General features: G+C 49.5%; 1 protein-coding gene and 1 non-coding gene across 3 annotated transcripts; both read right to left on the reverse strand.

The window, feature by feature from the left end:
- Positions 1-2496: 2496 nt before the first annotated feature.
- Positions 2497-20714, reverse strand: LOC122373568 (WD repeat and FYVE domain-containing protein 3-like). 2 transcript variants are annotated; one of them, XM_043351781.1, is made up of 19 exons: positions 20564-20711; positions 20048-20185; positions 19411-19507; positions 18336-18456; positions 17368-17485; positions 16866-16989; positions 15489-15612; positions 14901-15018; positions 14368-14477; positions 13524-13715; positions 12925-13111; positions 11962-12171; positions 9466-9635; positions 8788-9012; positions 8267-8486; positions 7663-7774; positions 7237-7307; positions 6046-6166; positions 2497-4467 (listed from the first exon to the last, which is right to left on the reverse strand). In XM_043351781.1, the coding sequence occupies exons 1-19, from the start codon at positions 20688-20690 to the stop codon at positions 4374-4376; spliced, it is 2679 nt and encodes an 892-aa protein (XP_043207716.1). In that variant the 5' UTR covers positions 20691-20711; the 3' UTR covers positions 2497-4373. The 2 variants fall into 2 exon arrangements, with proteins under 2 accessions (XP_043207716.1, XP_043207717.1); XM_043351782.1 differs by lacking the exon at positions 11962-12171 and having other exon boundaries at positions 20564-20714.
- On the reverse strand, positions 15837-15918 carry Trnas-aga. Its single transcript has one exon. It is a non-coding gene; the product is annotated as a tRNA-Ser (tRNA).
- Positions 20715-21093: the final 379 nt, after the last annotated feature.

Genomic DNA, 21093 nt, shown 5'->3' on the forward strand with positions numbered 1-21093 from the left:
CAGTGATTCTGCCGCTCCGAGACATGCATAGGTATGTACTCGCTGCCCCAATCTTTCCTGTCTCCATCTATTTGCTGTCCACCATAACATCGCGGAGGGATAGGTACGATTTGAAGCTAGAAGTCGACCTTGTTTCGCCAATTCCTTTATGGCTGATGTTACTAACTTGATTCATCATGAGAATATGACAGATTGGTGTGCTATCTGGTCGAGCGTCAGCCATAGTTGTGCATTATTTGTTCTACATTTGTCGAGAGATCGGTGGTACCGGCTTCCGATTATGATAACTCGGACCACTTCGATGATACGGAATGCAGACACGTGCAGACTTTGTGCGCGACTTATCCGTTGTGTAGCGCGTTATATATCTCATGACTTTGTCCCCTCCAGAACTGCGTTGTTGCATTTGTATATTATGCAGAGCCACGTTAATCTGCGAGATACAGTAGATCGAACGTCTCGAACATCTAGCTGGTAGTAAGAAGCGATTCTGCGTCTATTGTCTTCTCTGGCTTGAACACACGAACATTTTCCTCTGGATTGTTACTGAGGGGACGTGGGAACAACTGTCACGTGTGGCCATTCGAATCTGTCCCGTCTGTGATCACCGTCATCTTGTTTGTGCCTGGATCATCGATTCGGACGATTCAGGGGTCGTCGCTTGTGGTTCCTCACGTCGACAGATAACTCATGTGTCTGAGGTTCCGTTTATTTCGCGTGTGTTACTGCGAATTGTACGAAAGTTCGAGTTCCCTATCGATAGAGCAATAAGTCCGTTCGCAAGAACAACGTTCCCTGGTGCGCTGATGTAACCCGTTCCCCAACAGCGCTAATGTGTCCCGTTCCTGTTCCCGAATGCGCTGTGTCGCGTTTCCGAACGCGCTAATGCGTCCAGTTTCTTAGTGCGCTGTACCCCGTTTCCGTTCCCCCAATGTTTCCCGTTTTCTAAAGCGTTGCATGCCGTTCTCAAATGCACTTATGTGTCCCGTTCTCGCACGTGCTCATGTGGCTCGTTTCATAAAACGCTGCCCCGTTCTGAAGCATGTTCAATGTTCATATACGATGTGTGTAAGCTCTGTGAGATTACATATGCAGGTTTGGAGGTTGTTCTTCAGTGTCCCAGTGAATAAAATGTGATTGGACAATCGTTCTCTGCAGTTTGGCGCAATTGGGGACATTCAGAAGGGTTGGGACGTTCAAAAGTGACGTATGTCAAAGAAGAGGTCAGGTGGTTTGAACGAATAGTAGGTAATTAGCAGCACTTAGACACAGAATCCAACGATGTCTGGCCCATTCAAACGCATGCACACACAACCTAGAAATAGCAAACGCTCGGCTGCATCCAGATCTTACGTTCAATTCCAGGCCGCAGCCAGTATTCGCCGTGGTCGAAAGTGGGCGGAGCCTAAATGGCCCTTAAACTGAGATCGGTATAAAGCACTTCCAGGTGCCCCAACGGGTTTACCCTGGTAGCCGAGTGGATAGCGTGACGTCAGCGTGCATTTTAGACTTTCGAAGGTTTTGGGTTCGAGACCCGGAAACGCCCCTGATTACGGTAAATTTTTCCGTCCTAAACGGGCCTCGAACCCAAAACCTTCGAAAGTCTAAAATGCACGCTGACGTCACGCTATCCACTCGGCTACCAGGGTAAACCCGTTGGGGCACCTGGAAGCGCATTATGCCGATCTCCGATTAGGGCCGTTTAGGCCCCGCCCACTATTCTCTGTCGTCAGCCCAGCCTGTGTGACGTCACATCCACTGCTGCTGTCGACTGTTTGGCTCTGTGCGCGGGTCTCGCAGTCTCCCGAACCGTCCGCGTCTGCCCTTTGCCACGTTTATTCTCACGTGACATCTAGAACGTTCCCATTCGAAGACTTGTCCAACCGCCCCACTTTGTGTCGCACTTGGATCATGCAGATCAACCAAATATTCTAGAGTGTTGTTCCTTGAGTAAGGGATGTTTGCACGGGCAATGCGACCGACGACTCTTGCAACGAGGGAATGATGTGTGGGGAAAGGGGGAGGGGGGGGGGGGTGACCAGGCCACGAGGACAAGTGCTGCCTCGCGGGGGTGGCGGACGGGGCGGCGACGGCGGCAGTCGGCCCCTGGCAGCTAGACCGGCCCGCCGAACCCATTGACCCCGGGATGACCAGTGATGGCCGCGGGCGGTGACAGCCGCCAATCTGGGCCGTTTGGAAGCGTGGAAGCGAGTGAAGCCCGGAAAGGGGGTGGAGACGCGAAGGGGAGGGGCAGGGAAGGGATTAGTGAGTGAAAACAGCGGCAGAGCCGCGGAACCGTACTGGGGACAGACCACTGCGAGCTACGCAAGGATAGCTATCGAACACACAGGAGAACGGAGAAACGGGTTATTTTTGAGGAATTTGGACCACAACGTGTCAAACAAAAACGACAAAACCGTGTAAAGTGTGTAACAGAGAAGTGACGTCATCAAAACAAATATCGGCATTTCGAAAACATCGCATACAAAAATCATATACACATAGAGCTGTTGTATTGACTACATCACATAGGCGTTCGCTGGCGTCTCTTCCAGTTCAGCACTCAGGATTGGTGCAGCCACAACACATCGCAAGTCGAAAAATCGGGACAAAATATCGGACATAATGGGGCCCATATAGCTGCTTCAGAACATCAATCACAATGCAAAGCCAAATGACAACAAAGGAACATACATATTCCATCAATATGACGAAACTCGCTGTGCGACTCATTAGCCTAGTTTTTAACTTTTTTTTACTTCATTTTTACAAAACCGTTTTAGCGTTCATCATTAGCGATAGCATGCATATTTGAAGCGGACCTACGGGCTATCCTACGACATAGGTGCCCAGCAATTAAATCGGACTTGTAAGTTGTTCACGTGCTCTTTCATGTACTATGCTTCGCACTAGCCGTAGTGCCTACATGTCATACCAGAGGAATGCCTAGATTATCACTGAAACACAGGGCGATAAATAAATATGCGTGCAGAGACGCAATGACTAGGGTGCAACCGGCGGCTCCAACTACAATAATCGATCAAGGGTTACAGTATCATAGGTGTCACAACGAAAACTGTCCCCCACGCTAATAATACTGAAAAAGCTCATGGAAATTAACGTAATGAATCCATACTGGCCTGATTTTCGATAAATTTAAATACACACTTCGTAGCGAAAGATCATCGATAATCACCGTTATACATGATCAAAGCATCCATATTCCTCAAAAGATCACATCATAGCGCGAGAGATGGTTAAGTAGCTGTGAGAGTACGTCTGAAGGACGTACTCCTCGCATAACGCACGTGCAAAAACGATACATGATAGTTATGCCGCAAACATAGCATATCGAAACCAGCATAGCTGACTTGCGGCGATCAGAAATAGCATAAAAGTACAAAACAACATGATATTGGCTTACTAACACAAGACCAAAGGAGATTATTAACCTCGACAATACATGTCTTAGGGCGTGAATAAGCCGGGGTAGGAAATGACTACGTCAATATACAAGTTCAGCCAGTTTCGCAGATACATTTCGCACATCGACTGGGATACATGCATTCGAGCTGGTCTCATCAGCGCTTAGGCAAGCTCAGGGCAGCTTATGACTAGCGACATCGAGCCTAGCGTTTGCCCAGTGGCTAGCGGCAAAACGGAATGTCAGCATGACTGTAATATACACGGGAGAGCCTTTGACCATTCCACCTCCGCTGGTTGGAAATATGCGCCACACCGTTGAGAGACCTTCCCATTGACTCTATTCCGCTTTTCCACTCCGTTTCGTGATAACCACGCACCGACCGATCAGCCATAGGGAATGCTTTGATTTCCTATCTGCCTACCCGACCATCGGGAGCGAAAGCGATAGCAGCACCTGCCTGCCATCTGTCGGCCACTCACACGACTACAGACAGAAGCAGGGTACCTGGCGTTGACAAGCACAAATAGATAGCCGGCTGAATACAGTGCGCGTCACACACAACAGCGCAGTATGGCACATAGCTGGACGCCACTCTAGCGACTAGAGCTATACGATATACACTACAATGTCCAATCCGCACAGAAACTCGGCCCTACAGTCCACTACAAACGACAAACCAGGAGATTTTCCTCGTCATTCCTCTTCTAGCTGCCTTTCTTGTGGCTCAGAACCATGAGAAGCGGGTAACTCTTTACCGTCACATTAAAGTCAATCGTGATTGGCTGCTGAGAGTATCCCAGGCTCCCCATTGGCTGTCGGCGAGGTCATGGCGGCCACCGCTGGAGCTGATTGGTCGCCGTCAGCTGTTGCGCGTCGCTGATTGGTTGACGCCGGCCCACCGAGCGCGCTGATTGGTGGACGCCGGCCCACCGAGCGCGCTGATTGGTTAGTGCGGCCGGAGGAGGTCGAAGCAGCGCTGGCAGACGCGCACCGGCTTCAGGATCCTCAGACGAATGATTTCCGACTCGTGGTGACTGCATCTGCGGGCAGGTCAAGGGCAAAGGTCAGAGGTCAAGGTCGACGTGTCAGGCCAACATTTGTCGAAGAGTAGTAAGTAACTTTTCGAGAAGTAAGTGTGTAAATGTATCACGATTAAGCATTTCAATTGAACGTGTCAGCAAGTTGTTTTCATAAAACATATACCAAACATCGAAAAGACACCGACAAATTGGATGAACGTTACATGACGGGACAAACATGCGATACAACACGTGTGCGAAGAGGAACCACAGGAAAAGCCCAGCTAATGAAAAGCAAATTATGAACGATAAAAAGCAGATGAGATCCCAAATCAGCTCTTAGGAAGCCAACGCAGACTAGACTACCAAAGTAGCTACACTCTACATGTCGTAAGGTACAGTGTGTCTCATGTTAGCAATGTGGGGACATGAACAATTAAGAGTTAACCCTCGCCCGTATTGGTGTTTTTCCAGCCGCGAACGTATAAGAGGGGGGGGGGGGGGGGTCCGTTGGACCCCCCCTTGCCGTTTCGCCCCTAATCGGGCTAGAGCTTCGCGGAAAAAACGAGCGTGTTGCCCGTGATGAGAGGAAGCCGATGATACCTAATTTTAAGGTCCTAGGTCATTGGTTGACCTTGCAGGTCAGGTCAATGACCCGAAAGTCGGAAAATCGGGACCAGTTAGAACGTCGTAAAGTGTGGCTGCTATGAGGTTTTTCGGGGCGCTGATCACGAATATCATGTTAGTTTTGATCACAGATGATGTCTTTATGCATGTAGTTCAGGTCGGGTCAGGTCACGTCAGGTCAACCAGTAGGGGTCCTGCCGGGTATTCCTACTTCCTAGTAGGTGTCAACCGCCTCTGACAGCTTCGTAACATGTTACGAAGGCACCAAAACTACTTCGTAAATGTTCATATGGTTGCTAAATTCGAATTCAGCTCCAAAAACTGGCCTAGAAACATGTAAAACTCGAAAAAGTGAACCGAGGTCACCAAAGGTCAATGACCTGACCTTCAGGTGACCTTGACACCCACCCTAATGCATGGGGGCAACATCATATCACATGTTTGAACGCTTGAAACCACGAAAAGACTGCAAACGCGCGGCTAATGCGAGCCGACATACGCCGAATCGCGATTCCGGCCAAACATGGTCTCGAAAAGTAGGTCACAGGTCAAAGGTCATTGGGGTCAGGGTCATGAAATTTTCAGGGTATGTGTAAAATTGATTAACGCGAGGGTACTGAAAGTTTCGTCGCGATCGGCCGCTTTTTACGCGAGTTATTCGCGAAAAACCATGGGGGGGGGTCCGTTCGACCCCCGCCCCCCCCCCCCTATACGGGCGAGGGTTAAAACATGTAATACGAGTAGCTGTTTGCTATACTCATACAAAGGCGTAGTCAAGACGTATATAAAGGCAAAGTTCTATAAATGCGTAGTGGTTGAGTAGTTACAATTTCAATTTGTTTGGGTATGCCACTACTTTCAATACGAATGGGATTATATCATGTGACTACATCATATATGTAACACCTTAGCCCGCTAGTCACTTTCAACCCCCTCCCCGTACTCTCCCTCCCCCTCCCGCTGTCGGCCTACTTGGCACAGAAGACGTCTCCGCAGTTTCGGCAGTGGTGTTTTCTCTCGGTCACAGAGAACCGTACGCCGCAGAGCGCGCACGCCAGGGCCGAGTCGTCCCGGCGCCAGTGGTCGGAGGGACCTGGGTAACCCCGGCACGGAACACAACATAAAGGGGGACAGTTATTGGAGCGGAAGTATTGGCGGCGGAGAGTTATTGGAGCGGATTTCTTCACGGCGCAGAGTTACTGGAGCGGAGTTTTTGGCGGCAGATAGTTATTGGAGTAGAGTTATTCACAGAGAAGCTCCTGGATGGGAGTTATTGACGGCGGAGTTATTGGGGTGGAGTTGTTGGAGTGGAGTTATTCACGGTGGAGTTACTGGGGTTGAGTTATTGGCGGCAGAGCTATTGGAGAGGAGTTATTTACGGTGGAGAGTTATTGGAATTGAGCCATGAACGGCAGAAAGTTATTAGAGCGGAGCTTTTTACGGTGGGGTGTTGGACTGGAGTTATTAAGTGCGGAGTTATTCGAGGAGAGTTTGTTGGAGTGAAGTTATTCGCGATGGAGTGTTATTGGAGGCAAATTATCCACGGTGGATTTTTTTTAGATTCACACTACTGAGATTTGAAATGGAAGGACTGGGAGGAGGTGAAGGTATGGTAGGGTTGGTTGATATGTTGTACGGAAATATACAAGTGACGTCTTAAAATCCCCAGTCTAAGACTCAGTATTTTCCTCATTTTTTTTTTTAACATCACGGCTGAAAGAAGTTAACCAGCGTAAACTAGCCGAAAACGAAACGTATAATAAGCATAAGAGCCCATGATCACATGCAAACGAAACGTCGACCATCATTGAAATATAAGGCAGCAGCTAAAACGTAACAAACGTTACAGCCAACCATTCAGAAACATTAGAAGCCTGAGAAGCGACGACATTCCGAACGTAACACCCAAACTGGACACGACAGAACGGATGAAATGTCACATACGGGCAGCATTGACAAATCGTGGGAGGAAAAATCCCGGGTGGAACCACAAGAAAAAACACAAACAACCAATATCAGACTGAACTACAGCTACGATTTTCACTACAATACATCAGCCAATGACCAGAAGGTCTCTAACGAAAGGAGCGGCCGGACGGCGTTTTAACTCAGCTGGTGAGTTGAGTCAGTGTGTGAGTCGATGTGAGTCAGAGTCGGACTCACCTGTCGAGTCGGAGACGCTCCAGGCCCAGACTCTGCCGCGAGAGTCGCCCACGTAGACAGTCCGGTGGTCCCTGTGGGGGTAGAGACGGGGAGGGGAGGGGAGGTCACGAAGTGATTCAACCGTGTTTAAAGTAATAAACCGCATTCAGTGATATTTTAATGAAAAGTCAGTTGCACAAATAAATATACACTTAGCTGTTCGTGAAACAGAAACAGCTTGTGTTACCTGAGCAAAATCATCCCTCTCCAAAACCCACATCATTACAAAGAAAGCTAACGTAAATCACAGCAAAATCACAGCACAAGTCGCATAATCACATACCTTTCTTTACGTCCCTCCCCCGCAACCTTGCCCGCAAACATCCCACACCGAGCGCCCGTGCCATTGTCACTCGTGCACCTCCAGTAGCGAGTACCACCACTTACTTGGACACGGCCAGGGCCGTTACACTGGCTGGTTCGGCGTTATCCCGTCGGTCATAGGCGGTGTGCATGGTGAGTTTACTTCGGAACACGAGCTGACACTGCCAGCGGAACCCTGACAGAACAGAGACAGACACTGGGGTCAGTTTACTGCGGAACCTGACACTGCCAAGTGCCAGCGAAACCCTGACAGAACAGAGATGAATGGTATAAGAATGACCGTTAGTTGAAACGAGCGCAGATGCGCGATGAAAAACAATCGACTACAATTATTCTGCCGTCCAAAGGCAAAAACGCATATGTCGGGCCATGACCTGACCCGACATATGCGTTTTGCCTTTGGACGGCAGAATTGACAAAACACAAATATCAGCACCCATACCATCAATAGATTCTGAACGAAAAGCAAGCATCAGTACGCTCATCAATACCCGTAACACAGCAGAGTAACTAGCACCACACAACTCAATGTGCGTCCGGTACGCTGGTATTCGTATTCTACACTGGAGAATTGAAGAGTACTTGCGACTTCAATTGGCAATTGAATCCACATTGAACCGTTTCCGTTCTAAACCCTCCCTCCCTCACCCTCTCCCGCCCCACTCACCCTCCCTGAGCAGTTTCCTTTTCTCCCTGTCGGCTGCGGGCGCCAGGTCGGCGGCCGTCACCACCACGAAGCCCTGCTCGGCGGCGGCCAGGTTCGTGTCGCTCCGGCTCCCCCGGAGCTCCCCTCCGGCCCCGGCGGCGACGCCCGGGGGCATCAGGCGGTCGCCAGTCGATTTGCGCGCCTCCTGGGTGTTGTGCTCAGACTTCTGACGACGCACCACCTGATGAAACGAGTCAGGGATGTTAAATATGTGTCATTATTTGGATGTCAGGCAATCATACACATGTAATTCATCATGTCAAGCAAAAATAAATTCATGTCAAGAAAAAAGAAGCCTACACAGAGAAGACAGGAGACACAAGAACAGGAGATGAGACAATTGGAGAAAGATGGAAACAGGAAAGAAAATAAGGGATTTCATAACGCTAAATCAAGCTGTTTTCCGCGCATAACATAAACATTTTCCGGAAAGCCGTCTAATAACTCCTCCTACTCGTCTGATAACTGTTCTCGCCTCTTACCGTTTGTTCGGGAGCCGTCTCCAGACTGTGCGCCTTGCCGGCCGCCAGCGCCTGACCCTTTGTCTGTCCCTGTGACTGTGACTGTGACTGTGACTGTGACTGTGACTGTGACTGAGACTGAGACTGGGCTGAGGGCGGGTGCTGGGACGACGGCCCGGGGGACTGGTCCGCCTCCTCGCAGGAGCTGACACTGGCCAGCGCCTCCAGGGCGGCGCTCAGCTGCACCTGCGGAACACGAAGTGGGAGGGTTGGTAGAGATACAGGGACAAACGGTTAGACAGGGGGGGACGGGTGGAGGGGAGACAAATAAAATACGGCAGTCGGCAGAACAGATACATTGAAGAGAACAATACCGAGCTCAGCAGTAGGCATTGATAAATGGTAGGCGATGACAGCTCAGAGGTATAACTCTTACCAGGACATAACACGGAAATTGAGACGCGTAGAAGATCTGCCTTTACTTCAGAGACGACTCCAGAGACAAAAAAAAAAACGTTGGAGAAAACACAACAAGTACAAGAAGGAAAGAACAAAGAAACACCACTGGACGGTAAATGCAAAGCATCACACCCAGACCAATCATGCCAACACTTTACTCCACAATATAAAAAACGTGACACTCTCCCCATCTCCCACCCGGCACCCACCCCACCACTCTCAATCCCCACCTCTCCGTACCGTATGTGCGCCTCCGGAGGCCCCAGACACCGCCTGCTGTCTCCTCAGCATGGATGGTCGGCGGGAGGACCTTTTGGAGGCGGATCCGCCGGTACCACACGAGCGGATGTCGTCCTCAGAGCCCTCACCGCCCTCAGAGAGACTGGATTCCGAGCCGGAACGGAGCAGCACTGCGGGAGTTACAGGGGGAGTTAGAGTTGGGCGGGGTACTGGGGAGTTGGGGAGGGGAGTTAGAGCTCGAAATGGCGGGACTGAGAGTTGGGGAGGAGAGGTAGAGTTGAGCGAGTTACTGGAGAGTTGGAGAGGGGGAGTTAGCGTTGTGGCGGATTACTGGTGTAGGTTGGGTAGGTAGCGTTAGAGGTTGGAGACGGTAGCAGTCAAAAGGGTGGACTTTGAGCTCGAGCAGGGTACTAGAGAGCAATGAGAAAGGCGGAGTTAGAGCTGGACAAGAGTAAGACAGACAGCACCGCAGAAAGTTGGACTGGGAGTTAGAAACACTACCGAGTCAAAGTTGAAGTTAGAAAAGTTGTCAAGCCTGTCATGCCTCAGTCACCATTAAAATCGGACCTGGAACAAGCAGATGATGTGATACCCCTGCATGCAAGGCCTGCTTCGGTGCCCATTCAACAGCCGGAGTGAATAAATGACTCGGGATGAAGGATAAAGGGAGAGTCAATAAATGACTCGGGATGAAGGATGAAGGGAGGATGAAGGAATGAAACAATGAAGGGCTTGGAATTTGAAAAGCAGAGGCTAAATGGATTGTCATTGACAAAGGCTGAAAAATCGTCTTCATTACAAAACAACCGCAGCATACGCCTTACATTTGTCACTAAAAGCATCGCACTATTGATATAGTTCACGCTAGACATTGACTTTTAACCCGAGCGTACAACTACAACACTTCGACAGTTCCCAGCAAGAACATCTTAAGTATCAAATTTTCGAAATCGATATTTTATACCATTCAGCTGGGAACTGTCGACTTGTTAAATTTCTGAAGTATCATACAGAACGTATGCCATTACGGAAAATAGGATGGTGAGCCCCAGCATTACACAATCGCCGAAAGCTGCTCGTAAAATCGACTCCAAAAGCCGTAACCCATGCATCATAGTCAGGCATTGCATGTCATCGTCAAAGCAACACTGTAGATTCGTGCGTCGGAAAATCATGGTATTATCAAGCTGACACCTCACACTGTGACGTATGTATAATCTCTGTGAACTGAACACATACAATCTGATATCTAAACGTGCCAGCCATTTTCAGTGGCATAACCTAAAGATAATGCACAGTGGATAATGGATATCGCGGTGGCTACAAGTACACAACGTGTAGTAAAAACGCACTACTCTAGACAACGCCTTCTATCTACGCTCCACTTTTCACGAAACCAGGTCGAGTAACGTGCACCCAGCATCATATTCTCTACCACCAGCAGCTCTCGTGCATCTTCCGTGCATCATTAACGCATTCACCAACTAAAGCACTACCACCATCACAACACACGATTTCAGCTAGATCTACACTAAATCTACACGTCCTACAAATAATGTCTACAAATATACCATGCTCAAGTCTACGCCTACGCATGTAACTAAAACAAAACTAACGCAACGTCTGACGCATGTTCTGGTGTAGCTACATCTAAATCTAATGCCTGTCCCGTAGCTCAGTTGGTAGAGCATCGGACTCCCGGTAGTGAGAGCCCGGGTTCGAGACGCTCCGGCGCTCGATATATGAGACTCCTGACGGGGATGGTCTGCGGTTGGTGGGAGCAGCCGCAGCCAGTTGAAGTCAGTTGAGTGGGACAGGCCGTGTCCGGCTTTGAAGGGCACGTTAAACTTTGGCATCTAAATTCTCCCGTTACCCGGAATTGCGCGATCGGACGGTAGGGGTCGGGGTCTACGCAACAAGCTCTGCTTAGCGTGGACTCCGGCTCTGTCAATCCGTCCATTCAAACATTCGAGCTAAATTTATAAAATAATATAAAAAAAATGCAACGTCAACTATACACAGCCCTACAGTCTAAGCCTACGTACACGACAGCGCATATCACTAGGGCCTAGGCCAAATATACACAAGCCAAAACTCAAATCAGCACCACGCAGACTCATCTCTACACGACCTTCATCCACACATAAACATATTCTACGTCTAAGCCTACGTGTCCACGAGGGTTTATCAGCCGACACATCTACCACCACTTCTGGCACTACACGTCATACCACTACGTCAGCTTCTACTTCATTCACAGCTACGACTACGCCTGACTGCATCAACCACAACGTCTACCACCATACCTACAGCCACTCGTACTCCTGCCACTGCTTCTACCACTACTAAGTACCACCACGCCTGACTACACCAGCCACCACCTCCACCGCTACCACTACAGCTACTCGACCTACCACTGCCACTACTTCAACCACCACGCCTGCGTCAACCACTACCACTACCTCTACCACTACTCCTCACACCCCCTCTCCTCACCGGTTCCCGTGTCCGTCCCCTGAGCGGCTCTCTGCGCCCCCAGCGCCGCGCCGGCCGCCGGGGCCACCAGACTGGCGCGTCTCACGGCCTCCACCACATCACGTACATCCTCTCTGAGAGCGTCGGGTAGGAGGGCCACGCAGCGGCCGGCCAGACCCACCCAGCCGCCACCGCCGGCCGCCGCGGCCGAGAGCGAGGGCGACAGGCCGCCTGGGGTGGTCGTGGTGGGGAGAGGGGTTAGCGATGGAGAGAGAGCGGGATCAAGAGAGGGGTGTGAAATAGGGATAGAGGCGACTTGTTAGGTATGTGTGAGTAAAATGTGATTAAACGTCACTAGCGACTCAGTCAACATAAACTCTGGCACTGTAATCGAGAGACTTCACCATAAACTTTGACGTTCAATACCGTAAGTAACTGTTCATACTCCTTATCACATATGTACACACTACACACAATACCTCCGACCTCCTAACAAACGTCGCTGGATTCACGTCGTACTGCGAACATAATTCTGAAAACCGACCGATCACTCCAAACGCTACAAGTCAAACAGTAATCACGCTCGACATGCCTGACTAAACGGCAAACGCTCTAGTCTTGCATTGGTCACCTTAAACGCTTTTAATTGGTCACCTATCTTCTCTCTCCACCCCTGAATGGTCGCGACGTGCGTTACCCGAGTCTTATTGGCCCCAGCATCTTCCTCGTTTATGCTTGGTCGCACCCATCCCGCCTCGTTTCTTTCGTCATTAACACCCTTCCTCATCTCTGATTGGTCCTCCTCCCCCTTTTCGCCCCTTATTGGCCCTCCCTCCCCTCCCTCGTCTCTGATTGGCCCTCTCTCCCCCTTCCTCATCCCTCATTGGCCCTCCCTTCCCTTCCTCATCCCTCATTGGCCCTCCTTTCCCCTCCTCGTTTCTGATTGGCCCTCCCTCCCCTTCTCGTCTCCCATTGGCCACTCACCCTGTGGCGACAGATCACCGCTGACCAGTGACATTTTCCGTACGATCTCGTCCGCCTTGGAAGACCGTCTTTGTCCCGGCCCGACGGACAGACGCTCGGGCAGCGACCTCTCGGAGGAGGTCGAGTCGGGACTGGCCTCCGGAGAGGGCGAGGCCACGGGGACTTGAACGTAGTCCAGAGACCACATCTGGAGAATCAGAGAGGGGTGGTGCGTCACGTGCTGAAACGAGCTGTCGTGAAAAAAGTAATGGGCTGACATACCAGCAACGCCAGATAACTATTTGGTACAGACTAACTACATATTGAGGCGATTATGGGGAAGGAGTTGATGGTTACTTTAGCGGAGCAGGCATGCAGAAAAATACACGCCATTTGGCATTTACATAGTAACACGTTCATACGAGCAACATTCTTCATTTTACCATATCGTATTTTTCGACAGATGTCCTGACAAATAAGTAAGCGACTCGTAAAATGAACACAGTTGAATTTGAATCTAATACGAGCTCATGAATCGTACTCCGTCAGCTGTCTTCCAAGACTCTCCCTCAGACCCCCTCCTTCCCTCCCTCACTCTCCCTCTCTCCGACAAAACTCACCCTCACCACACCGTCCGTGCTCCCTGTCATAATGACATTCTCCGCGTCCCACTCGTTACTCTGACTGAACCCCAGACAGAGGATCTGCTGCATCCGATCGGAGGCGCCCACAGCCGTGTTAACACGTGCCACCTCGGCGCCGTTCACGGTCCACACGTGCAGCCACGTGCCGGACGACGTGGCGATGTCGCCCTGCGCGGGGAGGGGCGGATAATTGTCATAATCCCCAAGGGTGCTTTTCAAGCACCTGGCGAATGGAAGCGTCAAATTCTTGCGTAGAAAAGCACACAAGGTAATCTTTCCCAACAGCATCACTCTTCTCGCGACTTACGCAAAGCAGTCTGTGTCTCAGACGTAATTTAAGGAACCACGGGAGCTTTATTGATGGCGACTTTCAAATTTCAAGGGAATATGGTCGAGCACCCAAAAACCCCTAATTCTCCACCTCTGCTGCGCGGGGAGGGGGCGAATGGGTGAACATTGCAGTACTGGAAAATGAAACTGTTAACGTTTTTCATGACATTTAGCTAGGTAGAGAATTAGAGATCATTCTTGCATTGAGTGAGAGCTACTTCACCTTATTCAGAAGAGAAGTTACATTTCATACATTACATCGATAAACAAATGCTCATCATTCGTGTAGCTGTGAGTGTGACGTGAATCGCAATGTACCAAACAATGTCCTAAAAATGAAGCTACTGCTCATCATATACCCCTTTCTCAGCAACCCGATCCCATTCTTACCACCATTACTATCAGTGCCTTAGCTGCTACAAAAAGCTGCTACACCATACTCCTCATTGAAGTTACTCGACAATCTCCCAGTGACGTCACTACCACTAACCGTGACGTCATTGATGGCCACGGCGGCCACGGGGGCCGAGTGGCCCCTCAGCTGACGGACGTACGTCAGCCGGAACAGGTCCCACACAATACACGTGCCGTCCCGCGAGCCTGGGGGCGCGTCATGAAAGTTAGGAGACAAAGGTACGGCTCAAGCGCCTGGCGATGCGTCATCAAAGTAAGGAGACAAAGGTACGATACAGGTAGTAGTCCCGGGAGCCTGGGGGCGCGTCACTAAAGTTAGGAGACAAAGGTACGATACAGGTAGCAGTCCCGGGAGCCTGGGGCGCGACATCACAGGTAGGGATAAATACGTCATGTTAAGAGCCTTAGAAAGCTTAGAAGAGAATAACACAAGACCATGGATTACATACACAGTGATATCTAAAGATCACTTCATCGTGTTCCAAAAGCATCCTCTTCAAAATTATAAGCAAAACACTTAACTGTTAGCTGAATGTGAACTGTGTTTTGTGAAGTCAAGTGAAAAGAAAAAGTACAGCTAAGACAAGCACGAAACGAACAGCCACCTACCCGACACGATGAGTGAGTAGGCGGTGCTGGCGGCCAGCGACAGGACCGCCTCTGTGTGGCCGCAGAGACGGGCCTTCACCTGCAGACGGCGCTTACCGTACTCGTACACTACCACCACCTGGCGGACATAATCAGAAACGGAGGTTATAGAGACAGCCGGCAGATTCATTATTCATGAGGGGAGTGCCATCATTCATTAGCCTGTATTGGTGTCTGTCTTTCAAAATCAAGCGAATATTAGCGTTTTTATTTCTTACGCGCGAACGGTTGATGACCGTAGCTTAAAAGGACCGCATAAAACACTCACAAATACTGAACACGACGTGGGGTCGTGCTTGATGCCCCCTCAACCTTTTTTATCTATTTTTTTTTGTAATTTGCGCCCCAAAGATGAGCACATTGATACTACATCGTATGACTATATCGTAGAGAAAATGCAGAAGCAAAATCACGCAAATCTAGCTTCACAATAGCAGCATCTGCCATACGGTATAAGAACACACATCTGACGGTCCCCTCTTTTCTCAGTCACTCCCCTATCCTATCCCTTATTTTACCCCATAAATACCGTAATTTCTCCACTCTTACCGTGCTGGTGCCTCCGGTGACGATCAGTTTGGGTCTCGGTGCCACACAGCAGAGCACCTCGCCGCTGTAGACGAGCTCCGCCACCAGGGAGGCGCGGTCCGTCTCGTAGCTCCCCACGCGGATACTGCGAACGGGAGAGGGGGGGGGGGGAGAGATTACGATAAAACTATACATTCTAGATAGACAGTGCAAGGCTGGAAAACAGTGTATTTCATAAAATTAAACAAGCACAAACAAAATCAAAATTCAAGTCTGAAAGTTAACACGTTCGATACAAATAGGAAGCGAGGCTGAAACCAAACCAAGAGAACGACAGGCGTCGACACAAAACGTCCAAATCAAAACGTACGCGGTCGGTAGGACTCGAACCTACGCTCCCAGAGGGAATCTGATTTCTAGTCAGACGCCTTAACCACTCGGCCACGACCGCGATGAAAAATCAACGGGGCTCAATACGTCAGGCGGGTTGCCCGGTGCGATACGAACCAATTTCAAGATAGCGCCCCACATGGTTACTTTGTTACTGTTTTGTAGGGTTAGGCCCTTACGGTCTGACAAGACCATTTTAGAGCCGGGAGGATGATAAGAATTAGGGGGAGACATCATGGTCTGGGCAGGCACCCTGCAGTCATCGGGGCTGAGCCCATCCGAATTGATGGACAGGCCGACCAGCCCCCCAAGCACTCTGCACCCGGCTGCGGGGTGCGCTCCCTCGGGAGCAGCATGAGATAAAGATGTCTGTACACCGTGTACAGCACGGAGTGAGGGTTGCGGCGTGGAGAATAATGATTTCAGCATCCTAAGGATGGAAAACGACGGAACGGAGAAACCAGGGCACTGAAGAGTCGGGAGGTGGGAACATGGGTAAAAACATTACGCTTCGAATGCGCGCCTCGATTTTTATACAAAGAAGTTTTACGGCGATTGGTAGGTACGTAATAAGTAATGATGAGCCCATGGTCTATTGAATAACTGTGTATAAAATATACATAGAAACAGCATGAGGGATTGTCTGCCAAGTCAAACCTGAAGTCTTAGACAGCTGCAAAATTTTCACTACCCACTTCTACTATACTTCTTATAAGACATATTTTCTACCTTCCTCTGGACCCATTGCTACATTTTCTCCCCCCCCCCCCCCCATCCAGGCATCGGTCGTTCAGTGGTAGAATGCTCGCCTGCCACGCGGGCGGCCCGGGTTCGATTCCCGGCCGATGCATTTTCGTCGCCCATGTTTGATATTGCCATGGAATGCTAGTCAATGGTACAGAAACCCAGCATTCTCGCTACACAATCAAACATGTTAGTATTCCTCCGCTATCCATGCTCATTTCATTTCATTTCATTCATTCATTCATTCATTCAGCGTCGCCTCACCTGTGATCGGCGAAGCCCCAGGCCACGTAGCGCCCGCTGTTTCCGGGCACAATGTACTTGTTCTGCTCGACCGCCAGCACGGAGCGCTCCTGGGGTACGATGTGACCGATGGGGCCCTTCAGCTCTGTGGAAAACACAGGGGAATGGTCAGGTAAGGTCATTTTGGGGTAAGGTTGGGCCAGGTCAGGCCAGGTTGTGTTCACAGTTTTCATCAAGGTGAAGTTACAACGGGCTCCATAGGTCCGAATCAAGTTGGGTCGGGTCTTGTCAGCTTGGGCAACGAAGCCGGCGTGCTCCCTAGTGATCTCCAACTGACCTCCGTGATCCCGCTAAACTGACCTTCGTCTCTGCCAAACTGACGCTCATCTGACTAACCCCTTACCATGGCCAACTGACCGACAACGCTCTCCAACTGAACTACAAAGTAGCCTTAAAACGGATCTCTGACCCCTTCAAACCAGCCCGACCCCCTCCATCTGACCTCCGCCCATCTCGCACTGACCTTTGACGGGCTGCATGCTGGGTCTGAGTCCGTCCAGCGCGTGGAAGAAGAGTTTGTCGCTGCCGCTGATGTTCTGCTGCCAGGCGCCGTCCAGAAGACGGTTCGTGAGGCGCACAGACTGCGGAGGAGAGGGAGGGAGAGTGTGTGTGTGTGTGTGTGTGTGAGAGAGAGAGAGAGAGAGAGAGAGAGAGAGAGAGAGAGAGAGAGAGAGAGAGAGAGAGAGAGAGAGAGAGAGAGAGAGAGAGAGAGAGAGAGAGAGAGAGAGAGAGAGAGAGAGAGAGAGAGAGAGAGAGAGAGAGAGAGAGAGAGAGAGAGAGAGAGAGAGAGAGAGAGAGAGAGAGAGAGAAAGAGGAGAGAGAGAGTGAGTGAGTGAGTGAGAGACAAATAAGGACACAAATCTATCTGTAAGGCTTTATAAAGAGTTGGTCAGGCCTTCACGCATGGGCGCACCACATATGACGTCACAGATGAGAAGTCACAGGACAGGTCATAATTCACGGGGGTCAGGTCAAAGCTGAAATCACGGCAGTAAAAAAACTTGCAAAGAAACACATTATAATGCCAACACATGAACCCGCAGATAAATGATCAGCTGGGTATCTGACCCGATATATTCATTATCTATCTCACCCTAGTCGCTGTTCCGGGCCCCAATCCCAGTACATCAGTATGTTTCAGTACATCTCAGCTATGCCTCAGCTATGTCTCAGTATGCCTCAGTATGTCTCAGTACGTCTCACTATGTCTCAGTACGTCAGTAGTATGTCTCAGTACGTCTCAGCTATGTCTCAGTATGTCTCAGTACGTCTCACTATGTCTCAGTATGTCTCAGTACGTCTCAATACGTCTCACTATGCCTCAGTACGTCTCACTATGTCTCAGTATGTCTCAGCTATGTCTCAGCCGTCTCAGTATGCCTCAGGTCTCAGCTATGTCTCAGCTATGTCTCAGTACGCCTCAGCGCTCACCTGCAGACTGCTGCCGACCAGCCGCCGCTGCGGGTGAGGCTTCTTGAACAGCTGACGCGGGATCTGGCCGAAGTTGTTGATGAAACCCACGGTGGCAGTCTTCTTCAGCGGGTCCTCGATGCTGCGAGAAGGATGGAAATCGGGCGTTAGAAACTGGTGAAACAGATGACACACAACGGCTGATGGTCAGTGAATAATTGTTAGGGAGCCAATGGGTACGAGTGTTTGATGTGCAGACGTGTCATCATCTCTTTGCCGTTCGCATATCGGAGCCCGTTTTGGAGATGATAAGCGAGCACATTTTTCTTGATAATCTAGTGACTATAATAACCTTAACTTAGAGATGCCACCCATGTACGGCATCTCTAAAACGTCTATACGACTACCACTACCAGTATATGATATAAAACGAGTACAATCTCTATTCACAATGTGAATAGAGACATGTCATGATTTCACATGTCCGCGTATCTAAATTGAAAATCAAAACTGCAAAGCTCTATGAGAGGCAGCTGCAGAATATAGCAGCTGTGTTGACCCTCTTCCCCAATCCCCACTGATTAAAACACCAGCTGTTCGGCTGAGCTCGATACTTCATCATCCGCTACTCGAGCTTAACAATGAAGCGTTAGTGGCGGGAAATTCAAATTCAAAACGGGTGCTTCAGACGGCCACTCAACCAATCATGTAGGCACTTCAGTCTGATCCTACTTCCGAAAGATAAAGGGGAGACTTTGATGATACAACTGATACATGCACGGCCAGACTACGCTGAAAAGTTTGCTTTCTCATTGCCTGTAGTACACAGTACAGCCACAAATAACTGTTCTTTCGCCACTGTAACAGTATTACATTTACCGTCGTCAATTAATTTCGCTAACTCACTCATCAATTAGCTAACCACGTCATGCCGGACACAGACTTGTGAGTCATTCTGACTGAACTGAAGACCATGCTCATGTTTGCCCTCTTAGAACACATATCTACTCACTACTGACCTCAAAATGTCAACTGTTCCTGTTAAGTCTGAAAGAGACCCTTAGGCTGTCAAGAATTGCTTCCTCAGACAACTGACCTGAAGATGTCGACGTTTCCCTCGTAGAAGAGATAGTGGAACACGTTGTAGGCGTCCACAGCGCCGTGACCCTGCTGCTTGCAGCCGAATATCAGGTCTGAGAAACATAGCGGTAACGAATATCAGAGATGTTAATAGAACGGGTCATATGCGTAATGTCTGCGGGGATAAATGATGTTGATTTGATAGGACGGTGTTAAATATCATTTGTCGCCCCAAAAGGCGCCTTACTGATGGTACTCAGCAAAGCATGTATGAAATTGTGCGAATTGGCCGACGAAAGGTGATGAAGTGACCAAACTTCGGTATCAGCATGAGGGTGCTAGGCAATTCTAGTTCACTAAGCGTGCTGATTTGATACACTTCTTGTTTAGTTAAAACACACATGAAATCTATCGTCTTTTGTGTGCCCACATTAATCGATGAACAAAGTTCATTATTCATTCATTTTTACTTCATTCACTCATTCATTCATTTATTCATTACATTATTTCAATCCTTCTTTCCATCCTTAATTCATTCATTCATTCACTCATTCTTTCCATCCATCCTGCCTGCCTGCCTGCCTGCCTGCCTGCCTGCCTTCATTCATTCATTCATTCTTTCATTCATTCATCCTACCCCTCCCCACACGTACCGATCCAGTGGTGCAGATGTGACGACACGTAGGGACACTCCAGTGCCTCGCGGTGCACCCTGATAAACTCGCGCGGGTCACCCTTGGCCCAGGCCGGCAGCACCACGTCGTCCAGCGCCGTCCCGTTCTGCTTGTGACCTGGCGGGGGCGGAAAGGGGGGGAGGGTATGAAAGGTCAATAGGGGGCGGCAAAGGTCAGGTCACCGACGTTATCAGTCATAATAGGGTCATCGTTGCTACCAGAGTTAACACATGACTATTATTATTAAGATATGAATTTATCTTTGCTTTGTTAATTTATTTTTGCCTTGTCGCAGTGGAGGTATTTGAAATATGAAAAATGTGCATTTTGATTAAGATAGAAAATAGGTAGACATTCACTAGCAAAACCTATGCGTTCGATTCTCCCCAAAATACTCATCGGCTAAATAAAACAAGCATGCAACGTCCAAACGTTAGAAACACAAATTTCTCGTCTGAATAAATCTTCATCCGTGTATCTATCCACTTTGCGCACCGAGGTCGAATTGGTTGGCGTTGGTGAGAAACTCGGGCAGGTAGAAGAACTCGGGTATGAGCTCCCGCACGTCGGCCATGTTGTGCTCGGAGGCCGAGCGCCACGCGTCCTCCACACTATGAAACATCCGGTCGGCCAGATCAAAGTGGCCGCCCTGCCGGAAACGGAAACAAGACACTTCCGGTCAGCGTGGGAAAATCGCAAAAGGGAAGTGTCAGGGGGAATATGGTAGATAAAAGTCATCGATAGTAAATATTTGCAGGTCTGTCTATCAACTGAGGGTTTCCGTTTTCCTATCGGCCCCTACCCATCCCCCACCAACTTTCCTCAATTTTAGTCTACTACTTACAACCCCTCTCCTTTCGTTCCACCACCTCTCTTTTGCATCTCTTAACCTTCCCTCCATTCCTCTTCAATCCTTCATATTCCCTTTCATTCTTAACCATTATTTCTCTTTTCCCCTCCCCATTTTCTTTCCAATCATCTCTCCTCATCCCTTGCTCCACTTCACTCTCTTTCCGTTCACCTCC

This window comes from Amphibalanus amphitrite, unplaced genomic scaffold, assembly GCF_019059575.1.
Source record: "Amphibalanus amphitrite isolate SeventyFive unplaced genomic scaffold, NRLGWU_Aamphi_draft 001517F_arrow, whole genome shotgun sequence".
NCBI classification, from domain to species: domain Eukaryota; kingdom Metazoa; phylum Arthropoda; class Thecostraca; order Balanomorpha; family Balanidae; genus Amphibalanus; species Amphibalanus amphitrite.